General features: G+C 44.8%; 1 protein-coding gene across 1 annotated transcript in view; it reads right to left on the bottom strand.

Moving 5' to 3' along the window:
• IZUMO4 (IZUMO family member 4) overlaps positions 1-14,625 on the bottom strand; it is a 275,614-nt gene that overhangs the window by 77,929 nt on the left and 183,060 nt on the right. The window contains exon 6 of the mRNA XM_078668930.1: positions 3,748-3,795. Within this exon, the coding sequence (XP_078525056.1) occupies positions 3,748-3,795 (48 nt within the window). The remainder of the gene's footprint in view (positions 1-3,747; positions 3,796-14,625) is intronic.

The following is a 14,625-nucleotide window of genomic DNA, read 5'->3' as shown; positions in this document are numbered from 1 at the left end:
CTTCGGTGTCCCAGCATAGCCTCACTATCCAAGGGTCAGGATCCACTGTCGTTTTCTCCCTACCAGGTCGGGTTCGCCCGTGAACACTAACTTTGCCTTTACTAGCCTCCATAGACTTTGTCCCGCATCCCGCGTGAGAGTGCACACTCTGCACCCGAGTCCCCTAGGTCTCCTAGAAGTAATCTAACGATTCCCTAGTCAAGTCCTAGCGATTCCAAAGCCTATTAGTACTGTACTTACCTGCTAGTAATTTCGCATTCCACTTTTAGAGTATATGGTTTTTCGTGCCCCTTGGGCCTTTGTGTATAACGTGCTAACTTAAGTATTTTCATAAGAGCTTTGTTGTGTGCTTAGCACCCTGTCCTCATAAAGAGTACAGGGTTGTTGTGATTCTAATAAATACATTGTTTATTTTCATAACACTTGTGTGGTGTCCTTTCACTGGGTGTTCAAGGGGTAATGTGATGGTAAAACAGCTGGCTTAACACGCCCTCTAGAGTCTTAGCCTTAGACTGCTCGTATCCATGCTACTAGGATAGCTGGTCTATAAGGTTGACTTACAACCAATCATCAATAAGGGTTGTTTGGACTGATATATAGTGATCACTAGAATAGTGAACACTGCACATCAGGCCAACTTCTCACATAATGTAAATGTAATGTAAATTGATACTTGTATAGCGCACTACTCACCCGCAAGGGTCTCAAGGCGCTTGTACGAATACCACTGTGGAACCCATCCTGGCTTTCCCTGTGAGGTGTCCACTCCTGGGCACCCCCAAGGTGGAGGCCATGCATCCTTAGCGTTGTGGGGGCCGTTGTGGAGATTAGGCAAGCTACTGCCCAGAGTTGCAGAGTGGGACTCCATGATTGGAATAGGCACCGAGGCGAGAATTATCAGGTCCGTGGAATTTTGAGCCCAAGACCCGCCGAGGCGGGGAATTGAACCCTGGTCCCGGGCTAGACCTCTGCATCAGGGTCTGCTGCTCTAACCATTGAGCTCTAACCATTGAGCCACAATTCTCCCAGATCCATGCACCTCCGAGAAGCCCACTACAAGATACTGTACGACTGGTACCTATACCCCCACAAGTTACACTCTATCTTCCCGGGCACCTCAGATCGCTGTTGGAGGGGCTGTGGCCTACTTGAGGATTTTAAACACATATAGTGGGATTGCCCAGTCATCCAAACTTTCTGGAAGGAAATCCTGGCCCAAATTAAGCTCATATTGGGATACCCTATAGGGGACTCTATAGAACATGTGTTACTAGGCCTTCGAGACCTGCTACTCAAATATCACTCTAATGCTGACCGCTCGGCCCTGTGGATGTGCCTGGGGGCCGCCAAGATGGCTATAACTGCAGCATGGAAGAAACCTACGGCCCCCTCGCTCACCCAGTGGCACGCGTGCCTTTGGAGGGCGCTGGCGATGGAGCGTCTGACTGATACAGCTGACGATACCCGAATGGGATTTGAATATATTTGGGGTCCCCTGGTAAGCTACCTTTTAGAGGGCCTTCCTCTGTTTGCTTGTCATCCCATACTCAGAGCCCTACACTTCTTCTTGATCTAGCAACCTACATGTGGAATGGCTCTCCTCCCCTCGATGCCTGCTCAACGCCAGCGCTGAGAGGGCATTCCGCGCTGGCTGTGGGATGCCCTTGACTAACATTGACCTCCCCCTTTTTACCTCTCCAACATCCCTGGGTGTCATCATTGTTTTTTTTATTCATTTTGTAGTAACTGGTTATCTCCTTTTGCTTTTTCTTTCTTGTTGAGATGATTACTGATGTGCCCTGAACAGCAGCCAGAGAAGCATCTTTCTAGAACTAGGAGTGCTTTTTTGGCGCCCAAATGACATTTACCCCCACGGGTAGTATGAGGTGGTCCTCATAAGGGGACCATACAGGAGTTCAGTTTGGGCCCATAAGTTGTACTAATGCATTCACTCCTGGTTCAGCTAAACAGTGGGTGTGATTACTCAGAGTATACGAAACTGTGTCTTATTTTCTTTGGCTATCTAATGACAATACTCGCATGCACTGAATGTACCAGAATGTACTATGTCTGCTGATTAAGCAATGTTTTGATATATTGTGAAAATACTTCAATAAAAAGAATTTGATATAAAAAGGCAACCCTACTCTGCAAACAGATCCCCTCGAAGGTGCCGGGCTGGACCAAGCTGTGTGGAGTAGCAGTGTTCTCTCTTTTTCTTGTCCCATTCCCCTTCCCTTTTGGGACACCTGCTGGGACTCCTGTAGCGAGTTCAGTAGTGCCGAGAGGTGTTCTAGGAGGAGAGAGGACAGTTCATCGCTCCAGCAGACAACCTGAACTTCAGGTGAGTGGCTGAGCCACAGCCTTACTGTATTCACATACATGCATAATGATGATAGCACGCACATGTGTAATGACATACTCACATGTCAGCATGCATGCACTGGTACGTCTGGAATAATGTGTGTGCCACTTACTTTTTTTTTTATTGACTGATCCAAGATGGTGAACACCACTTACATCAGTAAATTAAAAAATGACAATGTTAGCATGTGAAAGCATTTTTCTGTGTAGCAAATGATAGCTGCCGGGTCCACCAAATAAATTAATGTTAACAACAATTTAAATGCTCTTGAGGATGGTGGAGGAACGGAGGAGCCCATGGGGACTAAAAATAAAGCCGGTGGGGAGCCACATTCAGCGGGAGAAGAGGGAAGCTTGTCAGGGAGAGAAATACACTACAGAACAGTACACAAGGAGGAAAGCAAAACTGCCCTTCAGCGGAGAAGCACTTGAGGGAGAGAGATGGATAACACAAGTACAATCATGAATTGCTTGACCAAAAAGGGAAAAATTGCTTTATAAGAGTAAGCAGTGGGGGATACAAGTCAGTCAATCAAAAGGATGGCAAGAAGGCTGTGCTTCAGGGAAGGGACAAGCACAAGAAGGAGAAAGCAAACCATCAAATATGAAACAATCAAATGAGAGTGCAATAACGCCACTGAGATCCCAAGCTTGTATAATGTCTGGGTCAAGGTTGCCTTCGTAGCCTCTGTGGTCTTGCTTAAATATGTAGTACAAAGTATTATTTAATTTTTTGAGTTTTATTACAATGTGGCCTGTGTCAATGTCGACAAAACATTACTTTACAAAGAAGAAGCAGCAATGCAAAGAATCGCTTTAAAACACATATTTCAATAAGCAATATATCTTCATAAACAAATTGAAGACAACAACAAAATCCTCCATAAAAATATAAATGAATTCAACATTCTTTTAGGTGTCAATGTAAGTTTTTAACTAAGTCTTAAGCTATAAAAGTATACGACTTCTAGCATGAAATGTAAGGTATTCCTTTCTAAAAAAAATTAGTTTAAGCTATGACTTTAGGTAAGTATACTTTAGAAGCAACAACCAGCAGAAACGTTCTCAATTAATCATAAATATAGCTTTAGGATTATAAATCAATATATTTTAGTAGACATAGGCGAGATTCATTCTAAATAACAAATTATATTGCTATGTTTATAAGTAGACATGTTTTAGGAGATATAGGCAAGAGATGCAATCTGAATCTATAGGAACATACAACCATCTTGGTCGACGTGTTTTGTCATCCTTATAAACCTCACACATATAAACAACCAAAGAAAGTGTTGCAAATTCATGGCTTCAAATGCTTCTTTCACACTTTTCAGCCTTAAACAATGGTTTTCAAGGCTTCTTTCCCAGCAACCCCAGACTTACACATATTCAGGGATAGTTTTCAGGGCCAGTTGCCACTCTTCTACTGTCCTTAAAGAATAAAAAAAGGTAAGAGTTGGTGGTGCAGAAAAAACATGCAATAATGCAATAATGTGTGTTACTATATAAAAAATGTTTGTGATTTGTGGCAATGTAGATATGCAATTGCTTTGTCAAGACCAGTCCATTCTAAGTCACATTTTATAACTGAACAAAACACTAAAACATAAGCCAATCTGTGTGAATTTTTGGATTATAAATTAATACTGCATGCCAACGCCTAACGAGTTGTGTTCAAACCTATTGCATTGCTATGATTTAAGGAACAAGAACAAATTAAGAATGCTAACCGTACTTGTAACTGAAACTTGACTGCACTTTTTATGTCAGATGCAGACTCCTTTGCTACTGTGCGCTTATGCACATTGTACGACAATAAAATAATTATTTTGTATCTCCCTGTTGATAGTGTGGTCTCAAGGTACACCCTACAGGAAACAGCTCAACAGAAAATAAGTTACTTACCAGTAACTGCAGTTCTCCAGTATTGGTATCTTTCCCGTCGTCAAAGTGGGAGTCCCACGGTACCATAATAAACCAGTATGTATCACTATCATAGGCTATAATGGCAATGAAAATGTCAGTTTATTGGCCCATCTATGCCCTTTTGAAAAAAGACTAAACTTGAATTATAACCAATTAGTCAACAGCACCCTCTAGAACACTTCCAACAGAGGATGAGTCCCTCAGATTTGCAAGCAAAAGTGGTAATAAATAATACCAAGCTATAAGGGGAGCCTATCCGGGGAGGAGGGTGGGTTGCATGGGAATCTATGAAAGTTACCTATACTGTAGAACTGCAGTTACAGGTAAGTAATTTAGTTTCTTCTCCAGTATTGGATCTTCCATAGATTCAAATGCTTGAATCAGAATAGCAACATCACTAAATAATATGATGGACAGAGTGTTGAAACTTTTCAAACACTCACCCCCAGTTACAAATCTGTGTTTAATCCATCGATATTTTGCTCGACACGTCACCCAAGTTTGGATCTAGCAATATACAAATCAGTCTTGAGCCTGCTCCCCATGGGAACAGTCCAGCCCAAACTGCCAATCCAGGTCCTCCCTGGACAGGTAACAAGCATCCTGGAACCGGTTTCAGGGTATCACCCCTCATCAGCCAGGCTAACTTGAATCCAGTGAGCACGGGACTCACGTCTGGGCATACCCTTAGCCACTTAGGGCGCACGTAGCAAATCACCAAATAAAAAGATGCAGGGTCAAGGCTGATTTGCATATGGCTGGGTCTAAACTGGAATAGCGTGCAAAAAAATGATGGATTCAGGCACAGATCCCTGTACTGGGGGTGAATGTTTGACATTGTTTTAGCATTCCGTCCATCAATTGTTCTTTTTGCATTTCTTGCCCTAAGTGGGAAGGGTATGCCCAGACGTAGGTTCCGTGCTCACCATGCCACTGGGGTCAAGCTAGCCTAGTTTATGAGAAGTGATACCCTGAAATCGGTCCCAGGATACTTGTTTCCGGTCCACGGAAGACCTGACCTAGGATTTCGGGCTGAACTATTCCGATGTAGAGCACGGTCAAGACTGATTTGCATATGGCTGGGTCTAAATTGGAATGGCATGGTGTGCAAAAAAACATTTATGCCCAGATCTCTGTGCTAGGGGTAAATTCTATACATTGTTTCAGCATTCTATAAATGATTCTTTTGTCATTGATCAGAATAGCAAGCAGTTACTGTATATTTGCATATCTTATAGAATTAGCACAAATAGCAAATGGTGGGTAGAAAATATATACATAACACATTCACATGCAATTTAATAAATTCATATATAAATATATATATCGTACGTTACAATTTGCATAAATACATAAGCAAACACATGGAACCAAAAGAGGCTCCCCCTATTGAAATAAGTGCTGTAGTAAAATCTGTCCAACTGCTGCATCAATGGCTGTGTCACCTCCTGGTAATAATGCTGCAAGAATTATATGCCAACTCTTCCAAGTTGCAGCACAACATATCTTCTCCAGAGGCACTTCCGCAAACAAAGTAGTTGACGTGGAAACTGCGCCAGTTGAGTGCACCCTGGTTTGCCCTGTGAGGGGCTTGCCACCCTTTGAGTGGCAGAACTGGATTGCAGCTAAAATTCATTGAGCGACGGTTGCTATTGTGACTGGAGCCCCCTTCCGAGTGTGTCTATCTAAATTGGTCAGTTCTCATGAGTTGTTTAGTGAGATGCAAGTAGAAGTAGAATTTTAGATATCATTTGATACCTAGCGTATGAATAGACCTCTCAACTGGTGATGTTGGATTTTGGAAGAAAGTCCGAAATATTACAGGTTCATTGAGGTAACACATTCACATGCAATTTTATAAATTCATATATAAATATATATATCATACGTTAAAATTTACATAAATACATAATCAAACACATGGAACCAAAAGAGGCTCCCCTTATTGAAATAAGTGGTGTAGTAAAACCTGTCCAACTGCTGCATCAATGGCTGTGTCACTTCCTGGTAATAATGCTGCAAGAATTATATGCCAACTCTTCCAAGTTGCAGCACAACATATCTTCTCCAGAGGCACTTCCGCAAACAAAGTAGTTGACGTGGAAACTGCGCTAGTTGAGTGCACCCTGGTTTGCCCTGTGAGGGGCTTGCCACCCTTTGAGTGGCAGAACTGGATTGCAGCTAAAATTCATTGAGCGACGGTTGCTATTGTGACTGGAGCCCCCTTCCGAGTGTGTCTATCTAAATTGGTCAGTTCTCATGAGTTGTTTAGTGAGATGCAAGTAGAAGTAGAATTTTAGATATCATTTGATACCTAGCCAGACCCCCCAGGATATAGCGGCATGGATTAGCAAATTTAGCGGCACAAAAATGGAAATTTAGCGGCACAAATATGGAAATTTAGCGGCAATTTTGCGGCATTTTATGTGGCCATTTTTCCTGGGAGGGGGGAGGTGTTGGTCCACTAGCGACAGTAATGATGACTCCTTTGTCTACAGCCAGCTGAGTGCCAGGTTCTCAGGTTACAGGAGAGATGCTGGATGGCAAGCGGGAACTTAGAGAGCTGTTGTCACTTCATGCAAATCGACAATTGACACATGACCCATGCTGGGAGACAGGTCGCAGCTCGGTGCATGTCACACTCCCAATAACAAATTGACTTCTTCAGGCTTTGTAAATGCTTGTTGTTATTTACAGATCCAAGTGGCACTGCCATGTTGGTATGGTAAATAAAAAAAAGTTAAAAAATAGTGTCATTCTGCTGGTGCATGCATGCGTTGTGATACATGCGCGTGTCTGCGGAATGCTTCAACTGGGTATGTCACATCATTGCGCCTTTTTTCTGTCTATCTATCTGTCTGTTTACTTATCTTTCTCTCTTTAACCAATGTTGCACAGCATTGAGTTGGGAAAGGCATTCTTTTTCCCATTCTCCTTCCTTTCCCAACACTGTAAAGCGTCGCTAAAAGCCAGTGACCAAGCAATCAGGTACCAAGAAACAAGACCTATTGACTTTGCCAATGCCTGTTTTGCCTAAAGCGCAGCCGTGACTGTAAAGTGATAAATGCTCCTATAGTTTGGCCCTGTTTTCCAAGTTTTGTATGGTATTGCACCACCCTGTCCTCGATCTTGATCAGCATACCTAAATAATATCTTTGTCTGATGCATCATTTAGCGTAGCACCTTGAAGCCCTAATATTCATGCGGGGAGCAATACTAATGTGGCAGGTTCTCAATTCACTTTGCAAACATTGATTATATTTTGCCCTGAAAAGAGAGGGTGGTGCTCTGCGAGTGTCATTTGAAAGCAGATCAGACAGCAGAGCAGAGTTACAGGCCACAAAATGTCTTCCTTTTATTTCAACACACCTCTGCTTCTCTTTTTTTCGTCAGTGCCGCCCGTGTTTTGTATTCAGATGTAGCCGCTCGCATTTGACAACGTGAATAGGTGCCCTAAATCGACGTGTTAAAGCCCGCCATTTTGACCGTTAGCCACAAATATTGGAAGATCGCATTCACTTCGCTACGTGTTTTTGTATAGACCTTATTTCTATGCTTTCTCGGGGAGAAAGTAAGTGCAGACAACCAAAGCAGAGTCCACCGCCCCTCCTGAGAATGACAGTCTCACTACCCAGACCCCCCAGGATATAGCGGCTTTTGTAAAAATGCCGCGATTTCTACAAAAATGCAGATTTCGCGGGCACTTTTGTAAAAATCGCGGCATTTTTACAAATGTGTCGATTTCGCGGCAAATCGCGAAATCCTGGAGGGTCTGCCTAGCGTATGAATAGACCTCTCAACTGGTGATGTTGGAGTTTGGAAGAAAGTCCGAAATATTACAGGTTCGTTGAGGTAAAATACGAAGGAACCTTGGGAATACATCTTTGGATTGACTGTGAGAAGTACTAAACTGCTAAGGCACAAGAAGAATCTTAAGTTGAGAAAGCCTGGCGCTCTGTGAATGGGTTCGAATAAACTCTTCATGAAATGTGATAGAACTACGTTCAGATGCCAGTCTGGGGAAGAAGCCCTTAATGGAGGAAAAAAACGGAATAATTCTTTCATGAACTATTTGATGATTCTGCAAGAGCAGAAAGAGAGAAAATGTGATGAGCATCTATATCTTGATGTTGCTGTAAGTCATACCTTAACAGACGCATGTATCAACCGTAACTGAGCTAGCGAGAGGAGATAGGGTAGTTATCTGCCAGATTATGCTAGTAAAGGATGTAGGTTTAAGTTCTGGTGCCATAGGCAGAAACATTTCCATTACGATTTACATGTCTATTGTGGCTTCGACCTTGACTTGGAGAGAATACACCTGCAGTCCTGAGGAACATTGAGATCTTTGAATTCATGGAATTTAGGAGCTGTGTGCATAAGAGGAGAGAAGTCGGGTCAGGATGAAGGACATGGCCTTAGTTCATCATCAAATGTTTATGGGATGTTGGAAGGTGAATGTGGTAGTATTGCGATAGCAGGAGAAGCTCCGTGAACCAATGCTGCATGGGCCACCTGGGGGCTATCAGGATGAGACGACGCCTCTCTGCTTTCCTCTTGCTGAGAACCTTTCGGTATTAAAGGCTTCAGGGGAAAAAGGTAAGCAGAGATCCCAGACCATCTGCCGAAAGGCATTCCCCTACAATTCTGGATGTGGATGCCAACTTGAATAGAATTGGCATTTGATGATTTTATTTGTTGCAAAGAGATCTAGACCTGTTTGCCCCAGAACAAGATCATATTTAGCACCCACTGATGAAACTTCTATTCATGGAGGCGGTTTCATTGCAAGCTGATGGTATAGTCCATGTAAACTAACACAGAGGACTAAGCTATCATTTGCAGGAAAGCTTGGAGACTGATTTAGATGGCTTTGAGATGTAGGCGATTGATATGTATGCCTTTTTGATGCGGAGACCACTTCCCTTGAATTTGCAGGTTCTGTAGATGACCGCCCCAGCTCTCCAGGGTGGCATCCACAGTCATTACGAAGAGAGGTATTTGAGGTAAGAACGTGAGGTCCTCTGACAGGTAGGAGTTCTGGGACCACCAGGCTAGAGCTTTCATCATACTTGTGTGAAGATCACCAGGCCCTTGAATGATTCTTTTGTTTGAACCTATTGTTTTTGTTGCTGTTTCTGTAAGGCTCTTATTTCAGGCGTGCAAATAGGTTCATATTGATTGCTGAGGAAATGATGCCCAGAAGCTAACTGAACATACGTGCATATTTATTTGTTTTTAGTTCAAGAGCCAGTTCCTTGAGCTTTCGTTGCTTGTCTTGGGATACAAAGTCTTTGCCTTGGAAAATATCTAGTGTTGCAGCCCAGGAACAGTATCTTCTTGGATGGAGGAGTTGATGATCTTTGATAATTCACAAAGAGACCTAGTTTGTGAAACAACTTTAGGCAAGCCTCCAAGGCCTTGGACACTTTAAATGCCAATGGTGCTTTTATCAACCAGTTGTTAAAGTAGGGGAATACCTGATGACCGTCCTTCCTGAAAAAAACTGCCACAGGACTAGGCAGTAGGTCAAAATGCAGGAAGCGGTCTTGAAGCCAAATGGGAAAACTTAGATGTGTGGAAGTATGAATTTTGTAAATTCAGAGCTGTCATCTGGTGTCGGAGAGAGTGAACATGTAAAAGTATTGTTTCCGTAAATACTTGTGAAATTTCCAGAGGTCTATGATGGATCGCCATGCGTCTGTTTTTGTGACTCTGAGGAAAAAACAAGATTAGAAGCCAGTTCCCTGCTGAGAATGTGGGCCTGTTTCTGTATGGAACCTTTAGTTAGCGTAGCTAGCATTCCATTCTGAAGAAGATAGAGATAAGGTGGGCCACCTCATTTTGATGGAGTGGTGGGAGGAATCTGGGTGAATTCTAACATCTGACCATATGTGATGAGATCCAAGACTTATTTGTCCAAATCTATTTTCCGCCATAAATGACAACATTTTGGAATTGTTTCTTCCACAGGATGGCGTAAGCAGCACCAAAAGGTTGTCATTGTAGATAAGCTAGCCTAAGGGCTACTGAGAGGGTTGCTAACTCTGATGCCTCTCGTTTCCTCCTTGATACAGAAAAGTGTCTCTTTTGCTGGTCTCTTTAAAGGGTGCTTCTTTCAAAATTGTAATGTACCAAAAGATCTTGCAGTGTCAGAGTCAGCCTTGACTGCTTGCAAGGCATCATCAACGTGCTTGCCAAACAGAGTGTCGCCATGGTAAAGTAAAACTATTAGAAATATTTGCAGCTCAGGTTCTAAATGTTGTGGCCTAAGGACCACTGATCCTGCCAGTTGTGGGAAACCTATTGAAGCTATATCTACAGCACAATTTATGGTTTTCTGATGAGAACGTTTCGCCTCCCCTGCAGAAACTTTTTAGTTTCTGCCTTTTCTATCTACCCGAGTGGCAGGAAGATCAAGGCGAACTGCAGTTCGCGCCGTCCACCACCGCTTGCGGAACTCCGCTTTGCAGACATACTCCGCCCAGGCCTAGTCTGGATCTCTAGCTGTTTCTGTCCGCCTGGTGGTTTGGTCAATAATCCTTGATAGAAGGGTCCTTTTTAGGTCTCGCCTACGCAGCGCGCATGCGTTGCATAGGCGGGGACCTTTTGCAATCGATCAGCACTTTGCCTAAAAGCATGCATGTTTTATATTGCTTTCTATTGCAACGTGTGCACGGTTGGCGTTTCCCTTGCGAGAGCGAGCATCGGTACCATCTGTTTGTAATTATCTTGAAAACAGATGGTGCCCCTGCTTGCACCGCAAGGGAAACGCTGTGGGTGGCTGGTCCCTGTCAACAGACGCCTTGTCTTTTTTTGCAGTTTTTAACAGTTGGAGTTTAACAATGACAGATGCGCTACTTTTCTTGTGTTGTTTGTGGCTCGCCCAACTTGATTCTGGCAACATTGTGTTTTTTTCCCAACAAGGCACACGTGCTAGCAAACATGCGTTTTTTTGTACACAAGTACACTAATTTGTCACACCGTTCGCTCATGCGCATCGGAATGACCGACAATCAGTTTCAAAATGGCAAGAAAAATATAGGAACCACAGCGTATATACGGTTTAACAAAAAAACTATGAGAAAACAACACATCCGGTTTCAGAGCAACTCTAGCGAGCTGCGAGAAAATATGTCACCATACAGGTAAGTGTGGGAGGAAAACGTTTACAGTTGGAAAAACTCGTGAATTTCTTTATACTAGGAGAAAGTAAATAACTGAGCAATTGGCAAAACTCTGCTTCTGTAAGAAAAATGGAACCCATCCATGTGACAGATTACTGATAAATATTACTGGTGCCCGTTTTAAGAAAAAAAATGACAAAACTCTGCCCGGCGCGGCATCACTTCCGGTCTTAGATGCGCGCCATTGAATCAGTGCTTTGTTTCTCTTCCTTGTAGGATGTGTCAGCAGCCCAAAAGATAAAGCGCGATGACACCCTGCCCTTTTAATCGCGGAGGTGCAATCAAGACATACAGCAATGTGCAGCTCTCCACCCTTGGCCTGGCAGAGGAGGCGGGGGCATCTCTGCCCCTCTGTTTGGACTGGAGAAGAATGCATTGACCTCTGCCGAGGTTAAGTGTATGACGCAGAACTCTAGTGACACACCCCATTTGGCAATGGCAGAACGCAAGGCTGGGAAACTCAGACACTTAATGATTCCAATGTTCGCCAACAGCTGAACCGGGTTCAAAAAGGTGATCTGCACACGATCACAGCAAGTGTCAGTGCTGGAATCAGTTTACCCACCGTTCATATTTGCAAAAAGCAAGTGCAGAGGCTGCTTTACAGCCGGTATAAGCAGCCATTCTCCAGGAAAGCCAATGTTTCCATCACAGCAGTATTATTAGTTACCTTGTGCTGGGTACTATAAATAAAAAACAAAAGCTGAGGTGGCGTGGACTTCTTCACAGCTCAAGGAGTAGGGTGTGCATCACCAGATGGGTGTACAATAGTGAGCTGGTCCTGATGTCCTGACTGCTCAGTGTCACTCAAATGGTTCTTGGGCAGGGGCCGAATCAGTCACACATGTGAGATTTTCTTTAGCTCCTGAAGGCACTGAAATAACTTGGCTGTCAATCTCGGCTGACTTCAAGGTAATTTGGCAAAGTGGGGGCAGACCACTCTTTAGGTTAGACTAACTGTGCTCTGTCACCTGCCTTATGGCCTCCAGCTCCACCACTACGGCTAGGGTCTGAGGCGACTGGGGCTCAACCGACTAGTATTCATTCATTGAACTTTGGGAGCTGGGGAGGGGCCTGGGATGAGAACCCTTGTACAAAGTGTCATTCTCAATCGACCCTGTTTTGAGTAGGTGAAATGTGGGCCTTTTAAAGATTGTGTAGCTTCTACTCATGTTGCCAATGGTGATTCCTCATACCCTTCAGGCACATTTGTACAGCAGTGAACAGCATCCCTGCCTTTAAACAAGCATTTGCAATGCAATAGGTCTTGCAATTCCGAGATTTTGAGCTATGGGCATTGTAAATGACAATGCCTTTTATTTATGTGTTTAAAAAACCTGCAATAATAAAAGGCATTGCCATTTACAACACCAATCAGTGAAAGTTTCTAAAATGCGAGACCTATTGCATTGCAAATGCTTGTTTGTTCTAGTGGTCGTCATCCTGCAAACCCTCAATGGCAATGATGAGAAATGCCTGAGGAAGCGAGCATAATACAGGCTCGCAGACGAATCGCCTCGATGACCCAATGTGGTTAGTGCAGTTGGTCCCAGCAGAGCTCACCGGCCAAATCCCCCGAGTCACCAGTAAGGGCGGGCCAGCAAGACCTCGTCCCAGCAGTGTACCCAGGGCCCCCGGGCTGCAAGGCACATGACAAAAGTTCCAATCTATGCCACCGTCGTGGGCCCCTTGGGTCCCAAAGACAAAAACTGGAGGGACTAGTCAGGCAGTAACAGAGCACTGCCAATAAGGCCTGTCTACAGAACGACACTAGTCGGGCCATCCGCCTCAGACAGAAATAGGGTGGGGGCCGCCACCTCCACTCTTCCCGCTCATCCCAGCAGGCCGCACAGCGTCAGGGTACCTGGCTAGTAGTCGTGCTCCCCTCACAGTCCAGCTGGGGCCTCTCCGGGGGATACCCGCATATGCACCAGGACTCTACCTCCTGTAGGGCAGGCCTGGCTCTCCCTCGGGCTCCGATGCAGGCCCCACAGCAACGCTGTCTGTTCACCACCGGGGTACCCAGTCTCCTGTGAATCCTCCACTCTCTCGCTGCCTTTGCCCTCTGGGAGGCTGCTAGGTACCACTGTTCCATCATGGGCTTCACCGGCTGACCGCTCACTTCTCGGCCGGCGCTCAAGCCATTCCCTTCTGCCACCTCCTCCACCAGATGCCACTCAGACCTCGGCTCGGCCACAAGCAGCGCGCCATCGACCCGCCGCAGGGCCAGGACATGGGGGGGACTGAGCATGTCACCCCTCCGAGCTGAAGCGCCCGGAGTCTGGACCAACAGCCTACACTGCACCACCCAACATGGCCACCATCATGGCACTGGGAGGGATGCTCAGCATCAAATCATTGGGATCTGCAATTCGGCCTCATCGCAGCAGGAAGGATCAGCCAACCATCCCTCCCCAGTCACCTCCACGTCACACTGCCGAAGCTGGATCGACTGGGCTCCCTAAACCGGCCTGCACCTGAATAGGTGCGGAGGAGCTCCGCAAGGTTCCTCCTGTACGGGCGCCGTCTTGGACACACCCTGCCCATTTTATACCTAGACTTTGATGTGACATTGCTGCAAACAAATACATTAACCCTGATGAAGTCATCTCTGAGGGCGAAACTCGTTGACTGGGCTGTTTTTTTGATGTATTGAAGAATAATAAAGCGAATTGTTTTGAGACTTCATACCATGGCTCCTGTGTATTTTGATATTGGAGAAGAGTACATTGATATTGACACAGTTGAACTATGTGTACTTCATGAAAGGAGGAGAAAACAAGGAGAACAAACTCTACAATACAATTGTTGGATTCTTGAGGCTCTCCCTTTTGTGTGTTTTTTCTGCAAGATGGCATGATCCAATCAGATATGCTTGCTCACGTGCTTTCAACAGTTTTATTTGGGGGGTGGGGGGGTTAGGGGGGGGAGAGCTGTCTCCAGTGAGCTGCTGCCTGCCAGAATAAGTAAGGGTAAACTCAACGTTGTGCGTGGAGTCTTCATTTGCATAGGCAACTTCGTTTGGAATATATGTGACCTGCTCCGGCCACGAAGACACCCCACCGCTTGACAAGCGGGTCCGTGTGTCTCTGAATTTTGAGACACACATTGGAGCAATGTACCTGTTCTGGATGGCACAAGTGGGCAG

This window comes from Lissotriton helveticus, chromosome 12 (assembly GCF_964261635.1).
Source record: "Lissotriton helveticus chromosome 12, aLisHel1.1, whole genome shotgun sequence".
In the NCBI taxonomy this organism is placed as follows: Eukaryota; Metazoa; Chordata; class Amphibia; order Caudata; family Salamandridae; genus Lissotriton; species Lissotriton helveticus.
Note: the sequence above shows the minus strand (reverse complement) of the source record. Positions and strands in the feature narration are given on the sequence as shown.